Genomic DNA, 20186 nt, shown 5'->3' with positions numbered 1-20186 from the left:
TACATGATAATAAGTTCTGTGTTGAGTTGTGCCCTCAAATATAAGTCAGCTATCATGGTGATTTTGCAGCTATAGAGGTGTGTAATGCTTGAGTTGAGAACTATGAGCTATAAATAAAGGATTGTCATCTTATTTGAGTCTCCCCTAAATGAGTAGTGCTAAAATAGCGCAAAATAGTACTACAGTAGTGCAAAATAGCGAAAATTGGAGGACCACATTTGCAGTAGTGCTATAATAGTATCATGTTGGCACTACATGGAACTACAGAAAAAGTGATAGTGAAGAGTAGTCATCACTAGTACCAAGTATACTAATTAGTGCTTAGTTGCACTACTGAAGAAGCGCATCTGAATAGTAGCTCTAATGTAGATGTTATCTCTGCTAACACTTGCTAATATAGATGAGATTATCTGAATAGTGATAATTAGTGTCAATTTGCAAAAGTTGTTTTTCCAGATGTCATAGAAGATATCCACTAGCCCCAGTCAGAATTGAGCATATCTTGTAGCCGCCCGTATTTTGTACATCCCTATTTTTGAGTCACGTCACCCAAACCGCCTGAGTGCTTGTCACCTGTACGTCACAACCTGCACAACAACACTCGTTGGGGCCTTCGCGCACACTAGTGATATGATATCAGACTTTTGTGTACTGCTACTCGCGTTCTTGCACATTGTTTCAGTGGACTGTATGAACTATCCAGATGTTGCGATTGTAATGGGATCGCGGGTGCAGCAGCACAAGCAAAAGTTCAAGGCGGCTAATCTGACATTACACATTACCATAGCCACCCAACTTGGGTGCGCTAGTTGAACCACATGAGGGTGACAATAGGAGATATCTTACTGCGGCTGCACCGAGCCCGCGCTAGTAAGGTGCGTGCGAGCAATAATATGGCTCGAAGGAGGCTTGGGACCCCAACAAATTCAGCTCAAGGTGAACCAAAGGGAGTCTCAGACATTTCTAATGACAAAACTGCTCTTGTGGTGAAGTACACTGTGGTTTCGAGAGGCGCATAAATATGCAGATGCGTGCGGGTGTTACGTCCCATGCCTAAGTCCCTCCGGAACTCCGTCGGACACCGCGCTTACTCCGCCGGACTTTCGGACTTGCTTACGATTAGATACTTACGTACTGTTTCCGATTCCCTTTCCGCTTCCTTTCCGTTCCCCGCTGGGGCCCATATGGCTTTCCGAGCGTCTACCCCATCTCCGCTGGAATGTCTGTTTTCCCATATCAGTGCCTGGCGCCACTTACATCACTTCTCCACTTAGCATCGGTATTCCGTCACCTCCGATCGGACCTCCACCTCCCATTCGGACTTAGGGGACACCGGCTTCTTAGTATTTAAACCCCTGGACTTAGTGCGGTGTTCCTCAGTTCGGATATCTTGTTACCTTACGCTCCGCTTGTACTCTGTCAGTTACCTTACTCCAATCTACTCTCTTGGTCTCCATCCAACCTCTGCCCTGACCTCCGCCCAATCTCCGCCCGTCCTCCGTCCGACCTCCGACTCCAAAATCGAGGACACTGTCGGGATCCTCAGAGCGTTGCTAATAGCTTCACCGAAGTCCTCACCCCGTGTCCGCCCAGCTCCGACTCCTGACCCCGGAACTCCGGCGGCGCAGTTCTAACAGCGGGGTGGTGCGGTTGCGCACGACTTGGCTGCAATGGGGTGTGACAAACTGGTAGTAACAAACGTGCAGGCGGCTTGGGTGACGTGACTTAAAATACGGACATACAAAATACGGGCGGCTACAGAATATGCTCAATTCTGACCAGGGCTACTATCCCAACGCGCATGCTCCCTTTTCAATAATCTCCTCACCTTACCGACCTCCCTGGTTGTCGAACCCGACATTCGACTCCGTCAGGCTGTCATCAGAACAGCAGCAGCAAAATCTGTCGAGCAAGAGAGCATCGATCCCGGTCACGTATCTCTGTTGCGAATTCCCCGCGCCCATGGTTGTGGCCGGCTCTGAGCTGCACTCGTCTAGGTACGTTCCCTGTTCTCTGTAATCTCATGTCCCGAATACTTTGGGCTGTCCCAATCGCCCTTGTTTCCTCCCCTTCCCTCCTCTCTTCCCCTTTATTGTGACATGAGTTGAAGTGCCCCGTAAGTGCCCCCCCTTGGCGCAGAGATTTGTGTCGCAGGGTCCATGTGCCCACCTTTTTCCCTGCTGCCTGGTAAGCTCGATGCCCCCGACGCCTCTCGAACCCCTTTCCTGCACCCTTCACGTCTACAAGGTGAATCCTCTTGTATTCCTTTCCCGTTTCCAGACATGCTAGGACACGAAGGCGAGCGACGCCAGGCATAAGTAATTACAGTGCGCCACCTAGCAGGCCTTGTTGCAAGCCAAGGCCATGTGATCTGCCGGAGCGCTGGTTCTACCATCTATACTATGGTAATACTGCGCTGCGGCAGGGTCTCGTGTTCTCCCGACTCTCGAGTGTGTCGACGTGTCGCACGATTGCTGTGTGCCTGCATCCTCTCGCACCCGATAAAACAGCCATCTCGACAAGTCATGAGTGTACGTTTGGAGACTCTTTGCATTGTCGGCGATCTAGGGTCTGGTGGCGGAAGCGAAATCATAGGTCGTCATTGTTGGCAACTTTGCGAGCACCTTACTGTGCACTAGGCTCTGGAGCGTGTTCGTCTTACCATCCTTCACAGTACACTGATGAGGCCAAGACTGGTGGCAGTGTGGTGAGAGGTGCAGCAAGCGGTCTGTCAAGCGGCTGGGAAGAGGGTGCAGATGGAGGAAGAGTCTTGCGACGGGGAACGATAGGGGTATGCCGATATTGACGGCGATGACAAAGTCGATCTGACATGTCGTCTGCAAGGGTGTAGTCAATTTGGGACTGGACGTCGAGGTGACCGTGTCTCTTGAAGTGATGACGGGTAAACTCCGGTAGGTCCGAGTCGGATGGAAGGATAGTGGGGGGGGATGATAAACGTTTCAAAAAACTCCTGGGGAGAGAGATCTGGTCCGCAAGTGTTTGAGACACTCCACGGAGGGGATGGGTAAGAGACTTGATCTAATGTTCCAGCCAACGAGCTGTGCCACCAAACAAACAAGGGTAAGCTTACTGGTGCAGAGGTTGGTGCTGAGAGGCGAAGCAACCAGAGGTGACACAGCAAAGAGATGATGCAAAGATGTGAATTCCCTAGACTAGAAGGGGCAGTGAGGAGGTAGGGCTGCTAGCTACCTACAGAGAAGATGGGGGATCAACGAGAAGATCAAGTCTGAGGTTCCCTGCCTCAGACCCCCTACTACTTATACTACTACAATGGTGCACAGACCAGTTATCTATTGACCATCGTTTGGTCAGAGTTCTCTGCCTCATGTCCTATCCCCTGACCCGCCTCATGACCTTCTTACGACTAATACCTGAGTCGTACCAAGTCCGGACTTCTGCTCATGAGTAAGCGCCCCTGCTGACACACCAGTCACCTGCCCGTGAGTGATGGTGGGCGCTCCCAGCCCCCTCGAGGTCTGAGGTTCGAATCCGGGTGCTCCAGTTTCCAATACGAGTTATCCACGGTTGATGTGTGCATTTGCCTTAGTGCACATGACCCCCAGGTCACGTGGCATGAGAAAACTGTGACAGAAGCCTTCGCCACATCGCGCGGATCTAGACGGATCAGCGCCGATCACCATGACGATCGAGATGTAGATACAAGATTTAGATTAACTGTATAGATAAGATAAGATAGTAACGGACCCGTTACATTCTCCCCCTCCAGAACCTGTGCCAGGTTCTCGTGTGATGCCAATGAGAGATATGAAATGCATGGAATAGCCATGTCCGTATGAGAGAGAGAGAGAAACCATAAGTGTCTGATAGGACGCGCGGGGATGATGCGCGAGAGAATTTTGATGTGGCGCGAGTGAGACAATATTGCGGGTGAGCAATGCGGGTGAGCGGGAGACGAGGTGCCGACAAGGCGACGTAACACGACGCAGGTGAGACACCCGACCCCACACGTACGGAGGTGGTCGGTGTGCTCAGGCTGAGGGAGGTGATGGGCCCGGGGCGTCGATCGACAGTACTGTACCACTGGGCCCAGGCTCATCGGCCTGGCCCTCGTCAACCCCCTGCGCTTCCTCCATGGTTTCGTCGATGTTGATGCCCTCGATTACCGGGGGGGGGGGAGGCGCGGTCACGTGACTGGTGGTTGCGCCCGGGTTCTTTTGCAGCGCAAGTTCCACGAGCGCGGGCACGACCGTGACCTCGGCCATGGTGTGCGGCCATTGGAGGAAGGCCTCCCCAGAGTTGGGGTTGCGGCGCTCGTAGAACTAGCACATGCACACCGCCAGTGGTTACATGAGCGCAATGGAGGCCGCACTGAGCTTGCAATGGGCATACCACGCTGCCAAGTCGAATATCGACATGTTGGTAACTTGACCTGGGTAGGGGAGCAGTCGCTCCTCCGTACCTTCGGGGTAGTGGCCCTCGTTGACAATTTGTCAGTAGAGCCTGGGAATCAAGAAGAGTTGGGCGGTGACCTCCAGGAACTGTGCGTGCTCGGCCGACTGCTGGGCGCCCTTGAGCTTGGGGATGAGGGCGCGCAGGAGGATGTGGCCCCGGGTGTGATCTCGGGTTGGCCTTCCCAGCTGAGGGGTGATAGGGAGGTACACCAGCAAGGTGTCCAGGTACTGGTGCCAGTACTCCAACCACCTCTCCAGCGGGTCTGTATGGCTCGGGTTCTACATGCCCGGGTTCCTCTCGGTGCGAGAGGGGTTCGAGTGAACCATCTCTCATCCGAACTCACGAGCGCGGCGGGCCTGCGATTGTGTCTCCGTGCGGTGCGGGTCCGACCAGCTCATCTTGAGCTGGTGGAGGTAGTTGAACGCGCCCAGGGCTCCGTTCGCGGCATATTGATGAAGGAGGTCACGCACATGATTGTACGCGCCACCTCCCTGGGCTCTGGCCGACCGCACCAACTCCCAGTACTGCTGGTGGTTCAGCGGTACGTAGTCGGACCAGGCGTCGGCAGCCTGGATTGGCATCGCCTCCTGCCACACGGCCATATGGGGCTGGCGCATGCCTCCTGGTATGCGCGGAGGGTCCAGCCCGGCACTCGGGCCCAGCGCAGGAAGCGTCGGCGCAGGAGGTGGGGGTGCCGGTTGTTGAGGCATGGTCCCCGTCACTTGGCTGATCAGCTGCTCCCGGTTCCGACACAGGACGGCGCGGTTCGCATTATTGAATGCACACTGCTTGCCCTTCTTGATGTTGTAGCCCTTGGACTCGCTATCGACGTTGTCGTCCTCCATATCAGAGTTGAACGCTGCCTTGGGGCCGAGCTGTCGCGAGCTCGATGACGAGCCTTGCAGGAAGTCGCTTGGCGGCATGGTGGGAGCTGGCGACAACAGGTTCGCCTCGCGGGGGGGCGTAGTAGCGGTCTCCGTACAGGAGCGGACAGGGCCTGTTCGGAAACTGATGATACAGAGGGGGGCAAGGTGGTGTGGGCCGTGGTGGAGGTGAGTGTTCTCGACGCCGCAGTCTCGGGGACAGTGATCGAGAGCATCGATGACGACGCAACTCGTCTTCCAGCTGCCTCGCCCTTTCCTTGTGGTGCTCGCTGGCTTCCCAGGCTTCATTCACCCGGGCCTCCAGGTCGTCAATCTCACAACCACGGTCCTCTGACTCACGGCAGAGGAGCTCGTTCTCCTTCTTCAGCCGCTCGATCTCCTGTCGGAGTTCGGCCGGCATCCCTCCCCCTTCAGAACCCTGCCACCGTCAGAAGTGGTCGCAGAGCTGCTCTTGCGTGGCGACGCGCGCGGCTCTGTTGGCCTCTGCAAAGGACAGGTCCATCCTCGCAGCCTCCTGGATGTGGTGCACCCAGGTCGTACAGGCTGGACATCCCTTGCAATGCACCATCGGCGCCATGTCGTCACTCAAGACGATCCACTGCGATGTCGGCCTCGACATCAGCAGTGGGGGCATCCCCGGGGGCATCAATATGGAGGTCAGCGCTGGAGGGACGAATGGCTGGATGGGGCCCGCGTGCGCTGTTTGAGGTGTGTAGCCCATGTACGAGGGCGCCATCTGGTATCTTGGATCGAGGCCCATCAGCATGCCCATCGTCAGGCTCGAGTTCCCTTGGAACATGGAGGGCTGCGCGACGTTGCCCTGATGCTGCCCGTACGTCGAAGACGACGCATGCAGGCTCGCGTGCATGGGCGGAGAATGCACGGTGAAGCCAGTGGCCATCGGTGGTCCAAGCTCCACTGGAGCCAGCATGGCGAAGTGCGGGTTGGCCTGTTGCAGCTGTTGCAGATGATGTTGTTTCTGTTGCTGACTGTCGATGTTGACGGTCATGGAGGCAAGGTGCTGGTGTTGAGGTTGCTGAGCATCCATGGTGGTGCTAGCGTCGAGGGCGACATTGAGCTGGGGACGGGTGACGGCAGCGACCTTATGCCATCTTTTGACGGGCCATGAGCTATGAACGATTGAGATCGAATCGGATCAGCGCTCGTTCCGTCCACTTGGTATCGCACCATGTCACGATCACGTGATCAACGTGGCGCGTCATCACGACTTCTTTGGCAGGGTGCGCCAGTGCTTGACGCCGTTTAGCACCAAGTACTCGTCCACCACTGCTAACTTACTGCATTCCGCGTAAGGTTCCCAGCTTAAGCCGTTGTGCGTCCAGCGGACACGCAACTCTAACCTATTACCCACCCACTGGTGGTCGACAATTTTATCAACATACCACTCCTGCTCTTTGCTTGCCCCTACATCGTAGAACGCACTCGAGTCGCGATGAGGGAACAGAACGTCATCATTTGCCTCATGTCATCATAACAGCGACACATGAAAGGTAGGATTGTTCCTCCGATCTTTCATATCCTGTGGTAAATCCAATGTATATGTAGACGTCTCAGGATGAGCTGCTATTACAGCATAGGGACTAATATACTTTGGTATTAACTTCCTTGCTCTCCCTTTTGGAAACGACAGGTTCTGAGTCGACAGGAATACTAATGACCCGACAGCAATGTCCGGCTCCTCTTGCCGGTGCAAGTTCGCGTAATGCGTCTGTGTGACACGCACAGTGAGAATGGCATCGTGCACAATCAATAGATTGGCACGAGCCCTCTGAGCAAATGCTCAGACTCCTTTGAACTCAGTATCTGAGTGGATGCCAGTCCAGGGCTGAACGCGGATCATCCGCAGCTCAATCCGGATCCCCACCTGCGGGTTTTTGAGGATCAGAAGCCTTGATCCAGATCCTCAAGGATCCTGATCTGCGAATCCGGATCACTGCGGATCCGGCTCATTTGCGGCTCCTGATCCTCAGTGAGCCTCAGAGTAATGCAAGAAACACTGTTGTTTTATACATATTTACCAATTTTAAACACATTTCGTGTGGGGTTATGATCTGCGGATCATACCAACTTTGACACAACCCTTGATCCAGATCCTCAGTGAGCTGGATCCTCAATGATCTGGATTCCGACTCCAGGTTTTTGAGGATCAATCCGCAAGGTGAGCTGGATCCACATTTAGTCTATGCCAGCCATGGTTTGCGGTAGGTAGCCATAGTTCAATTCAAACAGGGCATATCCAGTCATCGCGCTGGTGAATGAGTTCAATGCGAACTCAGCGATCGGCAGCTTGTCGATCCAGTCGAGCTGGTCAGGGCTGACCATGGCTCGTAGCACTTGGTTAATCGAACAAATTGTTCGCTCTGACGCTCCACCCGTCTGCGGATGGAACACGGTCAACATGAGAAGTTGCGTGCCCATCAGTCAATGGAGTTCACACCAGAACACCAAAGTAAACTTCGGGTCTCTATCGGATACAATAGTCTGCGGGAGGCCGTGCAGTTGCACTACTTCCCGAAGGAATGTCTCTGCCAAGTCCAATGCCGTGTCGGTCGTGCGGATGGCAATGAGATGGACCATGGAGGTGAGTCGACAGACAACTACCCATACGTAGTCGTACCCTCCAGAGCGAGGGAACGGTCCTACAAAGTCCATGGTGATGGCTATCCACGGGACGAGTGGGATGGGAAGCTTGTGAAGGAGCCCCGCAATCAAATGATTACGGGGCTTGACTGTCTGGCATTTCTGACAAGAGATGCAGAACTTGTCAATTTCTCGACCCATCTTCGGCCACCAGAACCATCGCCGCGCGTACTCAGAAGTTTTCTGAGTACCGAAATGGCCGATGGTGGTGTGAGCTAGGTCAATTGCAACCTGCGTGATCGTACACTGGTCGACCTTACCGATAGGTAAGCACAATACCAATTTGGCTTGGCAATTTGTCGTATAGATTAGTCGGTCGGACAATCTGAAAGCGGAGTGGGCAGCGGGGTTCTCTAGAACCTTGCTGAACGTCGGGTCTTTTTTGTAGTGCTTCAGCACTGCTTGCATGAATCCGTCCAGACCTTCTATCTTCGATTGAAGGGAGGGTCCATTCGCCACCAACTCGCCTACCGTCGGGTTGTAGTCTGGAGCGGAATTCGGGACGTCCACTGAACATTCTACTTCTGTCTTGACGGGAGCACTCTTACGTGCCGATGCGGCGGCCATTTCGTCGGCTTTGACGGTACGTGGCTCAATGCGCATCTTCAGCTCTCGCTAGCGATCACGTTCCTGGGGATCCAGGCCACCTGGGTTCTGACGGATGATCCTGCCCGCGCGTAGCTCTTCTACGTGTTTCTCCGGCAAGTGGTCCCAGTCCGGATCCAGCCGCATGTCGGTGTTCACATACTCATGATGCGGATGAAATTCATCCGCATTGTCATTCTTGTAGTAGCGAGAGAGACAATCAGCGACCTTGTTGTCCTTGTCCGGTATGTGTCATACTGAGAAGTCAAACCGTGACAAGTAGTCCAACCATTGAATTCGACAGGGACTAGGGCCCAGAGTCTTCTTGAAGTACGTCAGGGATTCATGGTCGGTTACGACCGTAAACTTGAGTTCCATAAGCTTGTCCTCCCACTTCATCAATCCTTCCAGGATCGCCAATGCTTCCTGCTCGTAAGTCGGATACGACTGTTGAGCAGTGGTGAACTTCTGTGAGTGGAAGCTGGTGGGACGACAGGTCTGCCAATCCGGTCCTTGGCCGTACAACGCTCCGACGCCATGGACGGATGCGTTACAGATGAGCCAAATGGGCTCGTTCGACCGGTGGTCGATAGGCTTTAGAATTGGGGCTCGACAGGCCATAGCCTTGATCATGTCAAGGCACTTCTAATGAAGTGGTCGCCATACGAACGCTCGCTCATTACGAGCCATCTCCGACAACGGAGACATGTACGCTGAGATGTCAGGCATGAAGGCTGCCAGATAGTTGATGAGGCCAAGGAATTGCTGTACCTCATGGTACGAGCGAGGCGTTCGCCAGTTTCGGATTCTCTCCATCTTATCAGCATCCGCGTGGAGGCCTCGATCGTCAATTACATGTCCTAGGCAGTCCATATGCTTAGAATAAATATCGCATTTATTCTTGCTCAGGTACAGTTTGGCTTCACGAAGCTTGTCGAACACAAGCTTTAAGTGTTTCTCGTGATCCTCTATCGAGTCCGAGAAGACGAAGATATCGTCTAAGTAGACGTGGACAAATCGTCCAATGAAGTCGCAAAAGAGGGTTGTCATCAACCATTGGAACGTGGTGGGAGCGTTGCAATTGCCCTGCTGCATAACTAGACTCTCGAATACTCCGAATGGAGTCGCAAACACGGTCTTGGACACGTCTTGCATTTCGATTCGAATCTGCTCATACGCGTCCGACAGGTCGATTTTCGACCTGTACTTGGCCTGAGCTACATCCATTCGGATTTGGTCCTGGTCGGACAGCGGGGTGACGTCCTTGATGGTGTTGTCGTTCCGCTGACGGGCATCGACTATGGTTCATAGTTTGCCATTCTTCTTGTGAATGCAAAGAAGAGGAGCGGCCTGAGGAGCGTGAGCTTCTCTCCACCATTTCGCCTTGACGTACCAGTTGATCTTGTCCAGGAGATCTTCTTTGATCATCCTAGGGACTCGAGGCAACTGGTAGTTGTACCGCTTATCGGGATTGATGAGCGGTATGCGGTGGTTGACCACTCTCCATGGAGGGAGGCCATCCGGAGGAGATTGCATGATGTCCTCACAGTCTTTGTACCACTTGTCACAGAGCTGCTGGAGGCGTTCCTCCTCGCTGCCTGGTGGCGGTGGTTCTCGATGTGTCTTACGAATTTCCTCATCTTCAATGAAATCCTCGAACATTGCCATGAACAGTTCGTTCAGCCCCAATGGGTCTGGCATGCCATAGAAGTTCAACTTTGGTTGGGTAGATGAGTGTTGCGATGGAACGACTCGTTCCGCCAATCTCAGCATCTTGACGTCTGTTTTGCGTCTGGTGTTGTTCAGGTCGTGACGGTTTACCCTTCTCAGACGTCCAGTTGGACGCCACGTTGGGTACCGTGTCGCGAGAGGCGGTCGTGGTACCACTGCCCTCCCCTCCGAACGACACCCTGCTTCCCACAAAGCGGGAGTGAAGAGGCTCCGCCGCGGTTGTTCCCGCTGCGGACCCCTGCTGTCTTTGTACAGCGTGTTCCGCTGTCTCCTTCAGCTGAGCAATGATTCGTTGCTTACGTGCTTCGCCTTGAAGATGCAGGACTTCGGCTTCTTCTACAGCCATATAGATGCCAACGGGCACTCCGTCAATCTTGACGGAGCGGTTCTTGAAGTCAAGCATGACATTGTGCTTCTTCAGCAAGGGAGTCCCAAGGACTACGTCATATTGGTCGATATTGACCACGTTGAAATAACACGGCTCGCGCACCGAGCCAACCTTAATCATGGCTCGCGCACCGTGGTTGATGCGCGTACGACTACCCTTTGTGCCCAACTGTAGGCTCATCTGCTCCTACAGATCGATTCCATCCGCCTTGGAGATGAAGGCCTGTCCTGGTGACATGGCCACCATCGTACAGCCCATGTCAATCAGGGTGTACGCAGGCACGCTGTTAATCATCATCTCAATGCATATTGGCTGCTGGGCTTCTGGGTCGCACACGGGTTGATTCTTTGGATCTTTCAGTCGGTATATATGGGAATTGTACAGCCACACATTCTTGAGGGATTTGGTGGGTGCGGTCGTAGCTTCCAGTTGGAAGGATTGCAGGATGCGCTTCGCATCATATTGGATGGAAGACGGAACCGTCTCCTTCTCCTCGTTCGGAGTCATGAAGACAAATTCGGCGCACATGACGTATAACTTGTCACGGCTGCCTCCGTCGTCATCCCAATTGTGCTCATCCTCTGGAGAGTCATAGTCCAGGTGGTTGTTAGGACTATGCTGCCGGAGTTCCGGAATTCCGGGGTTCGGGGTCGGAGCTGGGCGGACACGGGGTGAGGACTTCGGCGAAGCTATTGGCAACACCCTGAGGATCCCGACGGTGTCCTCGATTTCGGAGTTGGAGGTCGGACGGAGATCAGATAGAGATCGGACGGAGGTCGGTAGAGAACGGATGGAGGTAGGGAGAGTAGATTGGAGTAAGATAACTGATAGAGTACAAGTGGAGCATAAGGTAATGAGATATCCGAACTGAGGAACACCGCACTAAGTCCAGGGGTTTATATACCAAGGCGCCGGTGTCCCCTAAGTCCGAATCGGAGGTGGAGGTCCGATTGGAGGTGGCAGAATACCGATGCTAAGTGGAGAAGTGATGTAAGTGGTGCCATGCACTGATATGGGAAAACGGACATTCCAGCAGAGCTAGGGTAGACGCTCGGAAAGCCGTATGGGCCCCAGTGGGGAACGGAAAGGAAATGGAAACGGAAACAGAACCAGTACGTAAGTATCTATCCGTAAGCAAGTCCAGAGGTCTGGCGGAGTTAGCGTGGTGTCCAACAGAGTTCCAGAGGGACTTAGGCACGGAACGTAACAGTATCACCCCCTTAGGGCCGAGGCCCCAGGGTCTATGGTATCGTACGGAATTTGGAGTCCGGGGACCGGAACGGATCATGTGCAGAGTTCGGGGAGTTTGCAACGGAGGATGTGGAAAAGTGAGCGGAAAAAGAAGCCAGCTTGATCGGCGATGTTTAGGGCAAGCGGAGTCGGGGAGCGGAGGGTCTATAAAGGTCGGGGTGCTGCAGGTCCGGTGCTGCAGGCGTCACTTAACCCCACCATACTCGCTGCCGCCACATTTTTTCTTCTAAGTCGAACGCCATGCCCGGAACTCCGCCCATCAAGAAACAGCAACAGCTGCTCACCCAGCTCACGGTGGTGCGACAGCAGATCCGGGAGGACGAGGAGCGCGTGGAGTGGGATAGAGCGGAGCGGGAGAAGGCGGAGCGGGAGCGGCGGGCGAGGGAGGAGGTGGAGCTGCTGGAGCGGGAGAGGGCGCGCCTGCAGAAGGAGCTGGCGGAGTGGCAGCGGGCAGAGAAGGAGCGGGCCCGGAAGCCTACATCGGGGCGCGTTGAGTCCCCCCGGAGTTCTCTGAAGGCCGGCCCCAGCAAACGCCGCTGCGATGCCAATGACAACAATGACGACACCGACAACGACGATGACGACAACAACGATGACGACACCGACGATGACGACGCTGACGATGACGACGACATCGTCAACATCACGCCCAAGCGGAAGCGGGCTCAGACTGAGACCGTGTGGGCTCCGGCCAAGTAAGTCCGGGGTTCCGCTTTCGGAGTTGTACTGACTTGTCCTGCAGAAAATCTTGCGCCGAGTGCAGTGACCGGCGGTCAGGTGGTCGTTGTAGGCCCGGAGGACTCAGAGGCAAAGGTCATCGGAGTCCGGTACGTAGATTCGGCCGTTGAGCCGGAGGAACCCTTCTTCATCCTTGGACCAACGGGGGTTGCCTTCAAAGGCCGACTTGATGGCTGCGGCGAGTTCCGGGGATGGGGTATCGGAGTTCTGGGCTGCTCGGATGTCGGAGCGGAGTTTCTCAGCGTCGAAGAGCATAGAGGCTCAAAGTACCGGTTCTCGGAGATACGTCGCTCGGAGGGACGCGGCGAGTTGCTCCTGGGTGAACACTGGCCGGAAATTGTGTGGGTTGACGGCGGAGTAGTCACTATCCCCCCCTTTTGGGTAGACGTCCCAACGGCGGGTGAGTGCGTCGGGCTTGGCCCCAAGTTTTCCAGGACGGAACCGGATGACCAGGTTAAACTGCGACAGGAATTCCGACCACCGAGCCTGGCGCCGGGTCAACATTTTGGAGGTTGCAAAGTACTCCAGATTCTTGTGATCGGTGACAATGTCAATTGGAGTTCCGGAGCCCTCGAGGTAGTGCTGCCAGGTCCGGAAGGCTTCGTAGATTGCCAGGAGTTCCTTGTCGTATGTCGTAGTTCAGTTCCGCACCGGACAAAGTCCGGAAGTGGAAGGCGACAGGATGGAGTTCACCGGAGTCGGTAGTGATGGAGAGAATTCCGGCGATGGTGTAGTCCGAGGTGTCCGTTTCGACAGTGATCTATTGGTCCGGTTCCCAGTGGTGGAGTACGGGGGCGGAGGTGAAGGCCTGCTTCAAGGCGTTGAAGGCCTTCCGAGCATCGTCGGAGAAGTTCTACGGGACGGATTTCTGGGTAAGCTGGGTCAGCAGAAGGACGATCCCGGAGTAGTTATGGATGAACCTCTGGTAGAAGTTCGTGAAGCCTAGGAACAATTGGATGTTGCGGACTTTCTGGGGTTCCGGCCAGTCCATGATCACCTTGACCTTGGAGTCGGCCATAGTGAGGCCTTCGGAGGAGAGGATGTATCCGAGGTACTCGACAGAGTCCGCGCGGAATTCGCACTTGTCCTTGCGGACGTAAAGCTGATGCTTCCGGAGACGTCGGAGCGCTTCTTGGACATGCTTCCGGTGGTCTGCCGGGTAGTCGGAGTAGATGAGGATGTCGTCGAGGTAGACCACTACGCAGATGTCTAGCAAGTCCGCAAAGACCTCGTTGACAAAGCGTTGGAACACTGCAGGGGCGTTGGAAAGTCCGAATGGCATTACGAGCCATTCGAAGGATCCGTAGTGGGTCCGGAAGGCGGTCTTCCACTCATCTCCGGGCACGATTCGGACCAGGTTGTAGGCATGCCAGAGATCGATCTTCGTATAGATCTGAGCCTTCCGGGGAGATTTTAGGAGGTCGGAGATCAGCGGGAGCGGGTAACGGTCCTTCTGGGTGATCTTGTTGAGCCCTCGGTAGTCGACGCAGAGTCGCAGAGACCCGTCCTTCTTCTTGATGAAGAGGACCGGAGCTCCGCACAGAGAATTGGTCGGGCGGATGAAGCCGGACCGGAGGTTCTCGTCGATGTATTCTCGGAGAGTGTCCAGTTCCAGCTGCGAGAGGGAGTAGATGGGACTGAGCGGAGGTACCGCACCTTCCTTGAGGGTGATCTTGAGGTCGTAGGGGCGGTGCTCCGGAAGAGTGTCGGCCTTGGTCTTGCTGAAGACGTCCGCGAACTCGTGGTACTCCTCCGGAACGTTGGAGAGGTCCGGAACGGAGTCGGAGGAGGCGGAGTTCCTGGCGAGAACCTCGGCTGCTGAAGCGGAGGACAGATAGAGCGTGAAGCTCTCGGATCCCAGCAGCTTGCAAGCATGGGCAAATGCCACGGTGTTCACAAGTGAGACCTGCGGGGCAGAGGGCGAAGACGGAGGTTCCGGAGGTGCCGGAGGCGGAGACCAGAGTTCAGGTTCGTCGGATACAGAGACGGAAGGACGTACCGTCGGCGTGGTCCGGAATTGGATACTGTGCTTCTTCCAGTCAATCAACGGATTGTAGGTGGAGAGCCAGCTGTATCCCAGAATGGTGGAGACGGATTTGTCGAGCGGAGTGACGTAGAAATCTACGGACATGATTTCCCCGGAGGGGAACTGCAGAGTGAGGGAAACTTCCCGGGTAATTACCTGGTTGAAAGTCCCGTCGAATAACCGGAGAGCGATCGGAGAAACGGAGCGAGACGGAAGTCCAATAGTATCAACAAATTCGGAGTCGAAGAAACAATGAGTGGAACCGCTATCAATCAGGGCCTTGAACGGCTTTGGAGAGGATTCGGAGTACAGGTCAACAGTAAGGGAAGAGTGGTCAGAAAGAGCGGATGCGTTAAGACGGACTTGGATCTCCGTGCCAGCGTCGTCAACGCAGTTCCCGCCAGGCACGGAGTTAGGGGAACTGCGGACTAGTTTTTTGCCCCGTCCGGAGCCAGGGTTTCGGCACCCGGAGTTGGCTTAGCTTGGGCTGCTCTGCCCTTTGTCAATGGAGTCATCTTCTTGGGGCAAGCACTCGCGGAGTGTCCAGCTCCTCCGCAGAAGAGGCAGAGGTTTCCTGCCAGACGGCGTTGTCGTTCCTCCGGGGTGAGTTTCCCGTCCTTACCGAGCTTGTCCGCGTATGGCTTCGGGGCGGACTTTTCCGCAGACTTGGGTTTCGAGTTGGACTTCGGGGTGGAGCCGGAGTTGCTGGACTTGCCGTCGGAGGACTTCTGGGGCGCGCGAGGAGTCGACTGGGAGTTTGAGGACGAGCAGGGTTCGGAGTGGTTAGACCTGGAGCCTGATTTGGAACCAGACTTAGAAGAACCGGGAGTTTCGCGGTTGCGTTCGGCCTTCCGCTCCCAATACCGGTGGTCCAGGCTCTGGGCGAGAATACGGAGGTCCGAGAGGTTGTCGGGCTTGCCTATCTCGGAGATGCGGTCCTTAAGGCGGTCTGGGAGTCCGCAGTAGAACTGGTATCGGAGGGCGTCGTGACCCCAGCAGACTTGCGTAGCGATGCGACTGAACTGGGTGATGTACTTGGCAATCTGCTGGTTTTCCACCATCCGGAGGTTCTCGAGCTCGTGTTCCACAGCTCCGGTGGCATCGCAAGGTCCGAAGTTCGTCCGGAGTTCTTCTTGGAACACCTCGTAGTCCAACATGAACACCGGAGGCGTCCCGGAGGAGTTCTCTAGGAGGTAGGATTTGAACCACTGGAGGGCGGTTGTCACGAACCGCCCCCACGGGGCTACGTTTCCCATTCCATTCTGACCACTGCCTTGTACGTTCACCCATTGTTCTCTATTTGGCGTAGTGTTCCCTTGTTTGCACACGGACAATAGCCCCCCCTTGTTTCCCCTTCGCTATTGTCCTACGCCCTTGTACTCGGTGCCCATGGCAACACCATTGTCCCCTTAGCGCCCATTGTTTGTTCCTCGTATATAGTCGGAGCCCTTGCTACCTGGAGACTCCATTTTCGACCTCTTGTCTCCAGGTAAGCCATCGTGTATTTCGCTCTGTAGATACTTCGCTCAATACACATCTTGTCTCCAGTCCTGCCTGTTGAGCTCCGCTCCAGTCTCACTGCAATCAGAGCTCGTCAGCGCTCCTGCCTGCCTCGCTCGTCTCCACTTACTCGCTCGACAGTCAGTCGTAACAGCGGTGCCCCTCAGGAAGGAAATTGCGTAGGTGACCTTCTTCTCATCTGTGTTGAAAGTTCGAGGCCGGGCATTAAAGACCAACTCTAGCTGGGTGAAGAACGACCGGAGCTTGGCGGGCTCCGACCCATCGAATTGGTCTGGGTCGCGGATGTTGCCACGCTCCGAAGACAGTGCCGTTTGGTTGAAGTTTGCGGCGGCCGGAATCTGGAGCATCTGAGCAAGGAGGCTGATAGCCTGCGCTAAGTCCACGGTCAGTGTCGATGATGCTTGCGGAGTTGTCGTCGGGTTTACGGGCGGGTTTCCCGCAGGTCCAGCCGGAGGTTGCCTCATGAACGTGGGGATGGCGAAGGGGTTATTCGGAGAATATCGGGGAAGAGGAGCGGATGTCGGATGTGGAGTGGTGGGCAAGGACCGGGTCACAACACGGTTTCGGGTCGGAGATTCCGGAGAGGAAGTCCGAGGCGGGTTGGGCTCGCGTCGAGCCGTGAAGCCCCTGAAGGTGTCGTCGGAGTCAGACATCGGGATCTCAGGTTGAGTTCGGATATATTGTTAGGACTGTGCCGCCGGAGTTCCAGAGTTCTGGGGTTAGGAGTCGGAGCTGGGCGGATACGGGGTGAGGACTTCGGCGAAGCTATTAGCAACGCCCTGAGGATCCCGACAGTGTCCTTGATTTTGGAGTCGGAGGTCGGACGGAGAACAGGCAGAGATCGGACGGAGGTCGGGCAGAGGTCAGATGGAGACAGAGAAGGTAGATTGGAGTAAAGTAACCAATGGAGTACAAGCGGAGCATAGGGTAACTAGATATCCGAACCGAGGAACACCGCACTAAGTCCAGGGGTTTATATACTAAGAAGCCGGTGTCCCCTAAGTCCGAATCGGAGGTGGAGGTCCTATCGGAGGTGACAGAATACCGACACTAAGTGGAGAAGTGATGTAAGTGGCACCAGGCACTGATATGGGAAAACGGACATTCCAGCGGAGATGGGGTAGACGCTCAGAAAGCCATATGGGCCCCGGCGTGGAACGGAAAGGAAGCGGAAAGGAAATCGGACACAGTACGTAAGTATCTATTTGTAAGCAAGTCCAAAGGTCCGGCGGAGTTAGCGCGGTGTCTGACCGAGTTCCGGAGGGACTTAGGCATGGGACGTAACAGCCGTGTGGACCCTCTCTTCAAAGTCGGTGACAAAGTTTTGCTCAAAGGACGTGACCTGAAGATCCGTAACCCGTCAGCCAAGCTCTCAGCCAAGAACTACGGGCCTTACGAGATAACGGAAAAGATTGGACCCGTCGACTTCAGAGTCAAACTTCCGCCGCAAAACAAGGTCCACTCCGTCTTCCATGCATCAAAGCTCATCCCCTACCATGAAGACGAGATTGGCAACTGCAACCCGGAGAAAACTGACCCTATTGAAGTCAAAGGCCACGATGAGTTTGAGGTCAAAAAGATTCTAGACTCTCACCTTAACCGTGGATACGTGCAATACTTTGTCAAATGGGCAGGCTATGATGTCTCTGAAGTGACTTGGGAGCCAGTACGCAATGTCAAATATGTGAAGGAACTACTCGACAAGTTCTATGCTCTCCATTCAAATGCACTGCAACCGATCGCCCTCAACAACCCACGACCAGTCGCTCGGGAGTTTCAACACAATATTTGGTTTGAACGCTTCGCAGGAGCTCAGATCTTGAAGAGGGGGTAGTGTCACAGTTTTCTTGTGCCACGTGACCTGGGGGTTATGGGCACCAAGGTGACCACACCTCAACCGCGGACAACTCGTATTAGGAACTGGAGCAGCCAGATTCGAACCCCAGACCCTGAGAAGGCTGGGAGCGCCCACCATCACTCACGGGCAGGTGACTGGTATTAGTCGTAAGGATGTCATGAGGCCGGTCACAGGACAGGGCATGAGCCAGCGGGAAGTCTGACCAAACAATGGACAATAGAGACCTGGTCTGTGCACCATTGTATTAGTATAAATAGTACGGAGTCTGAGGCAGAGAACCTCAGACTTGATCTTCTCGTTGATCCCCCATCTCCTCTGTAGGTAGCTAGCAGCCCTACCTCCTCACTGCCCCTTCTAGTCTAGGGAATATACTTCTTCACATCTCTTTGCTGTGTCACCTCTGGTTGCTTCGCTTCTCAGCACCAACCTCTGCATCAGTAAGCTTACCCTTGTTTGTTTGGTGGCACAGCTCGTTGGCTGTGACAGGTGCCGACGCGCCGAGTGTGACGTAGGGAGGGTAGGCCGCTAACGGCAACAATCTCATCGGTGCACGGTCAGGGATATCAGTCAAATAAATTTTTCCATCCTTATAGTTATGGTAAAACTCGAATTATTTGGCCCAAATGTTATAGTGGCCCTCCAAATATTTGAGAGGGTTGGAGGGATGCCCCTCCCAGATATTCGATGTAAACCCCAAATATTTGGGATGTATTTAGGGAGGGAGGGGAGGAGGGACCCTCCACCAATTATTTCCCAAATATTTACTGTGAGCGCTACATAGGGAGGATTGTATTTTACGTGCGCTGCAGGTCCCCTTGTGGTTCCTCCAAATATTTGATAAATAGTTCACCCAGATATTTTCCATTCAGTCCGGCGGTGTGCGCGGCAACATTAGTGCTCATTCTGGTAAATCTATTACATGCTCTCAACTACATCTACAGACTATATCTACGGCTAGCGGAGGACACGAGAGCACGTTCCTGGCAGAACGACCGCCCTCCAGACGCCGTGCACCATGTCGTCGCACAGCATCCTTGGCGAACATGAAACGCCACCGCACCTCTCTGCTGTTGTTGCTGTAGTGCGTGAATGCCGAGGTCGACGTGCCCGCCTTCGACATCAAGCTGTGCCAGTTGCTCAATGCCATCGAACTCACACTCAACGCCAGCGGTCGCCCGCTCCGGGTGCCAGATGGCGAGATCCCGCGCTCAGATCTCTTGTCCCGGTGTTGCCGTTAGGTCCGTTGGGTCCGCGATAGCGTCGTTCTGGGCTTCCACAAGCTTGTGACGACTGGAACAGAGAGTGACGAAAGCATTAAGGAGAACGATTGGCAGCGATACCATACCAGGAGAAATAGGATACGGAACTGGACGAACGTCCGAAGTGGCGGATACTGGAGCGGTGGCTGAGTATCGCGAAGTGCGGCAGATCTCGCGGGCAAGCGCTTGAGAGGCTTGTGCAAGCGGTTTAAAAGTAACGTCATGCGCCGACGATGGCCTCGTCGGGGATGTCGCTGCCGTGTCCGAGAGCACCGCGCTTGCGTCGTTAATGAGTGGAGGTCGAGTGGGAGCCTGGCTCGCCCTCCACCTCCGCTTCAGCATGGTTATCGTGCTGGTCGTGATGGTCATGAAGGAAGTCCATAGCGCTCACTTGCTCGGTCTCGCTGTCGAGAACAGGCGGTAGCGTGATAGGACTCTGATACTTGTGCTCGAACGCAGGACCCAAGATCGAGCCCGTGAGAGGTTGCGGAAGGTACGACATACCCTCGCCAGCGACGACAGAGTTCCGAACAGATAGATGGCAGGAGTGAGGAATGGAAGAAAGGCGATGGCCCTGCACAGAGGCGATAGAGATGTTGCGAGTATGTCCACAGATCGAAGGCCTGCCCAGGAGGTTGGGCAGATCCTTGATCTGCTTACCAAAGGCACGGGCGGAAATCCGCTTAGAGTCGTCCTTGTGGTCGTCGAAGAGACAGAGGATAATGTTGGCCAGAGCTCAGCAACGGGGAGGGTCATGCCGGAGAAACGCTGCTGAGGGTGAAAAGAGATGGGCTCAGTAACGTCTGAGTCGGAGGAGGATGAGGAGGGGGCGGGCAGAGCAGATCGTGCC

The 20186-nt window shown here is 54.8% G+C and overlaps 5 protein-coding genes across 5 annotated transcripts; 1 reads left to right on the top strand and 4 right to left on the bottom strand.

Annotated features, from left to right (window-relative positions):
• Positions 1–4010: 4010 nt before the first annotated feature.
• DICSQDRAFT_169931 (uncharacterized protein) lies at positions 4011–5357 on the bottom strand (the record flags this gene model as incomplete). Its single annotated transcript, XM_007365543.1, has 3 exons — positions 4011–4301; positions 4512–4696; positions 4778–5357. 3 exons carry the CDS (start codon positions 5355–5357, stop codon positions 4011–4013), a joined length of 1056 nt encoding a protein of 351 aa, XP_007365605.1.
• A 388-nt stretch (positions 5358–5745) lies between these two features.
• On the bottom strand, positions 5746–6366 carry DICSQDRAFT_169930 (uncharacterized protein; the record flags this gene model as incomplete). Its single annotated transcript, XM_007365542.1, has 1 exon — positions 5746–6366. The coding sequence occupies one exon, from the start codon at positions 6364–6366 to the stop codon at positions 5746–5748; it is 621 nt and encodes a 206-aa protein (XP_007365604.1).
• A 4503-nt stretch (positions 6367–10869) lies between these two features.
• On the bottom strand, positions 10870–11687 carry DICSQDRAFT_169927 (uncharacterized protein; the record flags this gene model as incomplete). The annotated part of the gene is made up of 2 exons (XM_007365541.1): positions 10870–11507; positions 11588–11687. 2 exons carry the CDS (start codon positions 11685–11687, stop codon positions 10870–10872), a joined length of 738 nt encoding a protein of 245 aa, XP_007365603.1.
• A 487-nt stretch (positions 11688–12174) lies between these two features.
• Positions 12175–12633, top strand: DICSQDRAFT_169926 (uncharacterized protein; the record flags this gene model as incomplete). Its single annotated transcript, XM_007365540.1, has 1 exon — positions 12175–12633. One exon carries the CDS (start codon positions 12175–12177, stop codon positions 12631–12633), a length of 459 nt encoding a protein of 152 aa, XP_007365602.1.
• A 6923-nt stretch (positions 12634–19556) lies between these two features.
• Positions 19557–19838, bottom strand: DICSQDRAFT_169922 (uncharacterized protein; the record flags this gene model as incomplete). The annotated part of the gene is made up of 2 exons (XM_007365539.1): positions 19557–19613; positions 19665–19838. 2 exons carry the CDS (start codon positions 19836–19838, stop codon positions 19557–19559), a joined length of 231 nt encoding a protein of 76 aa, XP_007365601.1.
• Positions 19839–20186: the final 348 nt, after the last annotated feature.

Source organism: Dichomitus squalens (genome assembly GCF_000275845.1).
Source record: "Dichomitus squalens LYAD-421 SS1 unplaced genomic scaffold DICSQscaffold_13, whole genome shotgun sequence".
NCBI lineage: Eukaryota > Fungi > Basidiomycota > Agaricomycetes > Polyporales > Polyporaceae > Dichomitus > Dichomitus squalens.
This window is presented reverse-complemented; position numbering and strand designations above follow the sequence as displayed.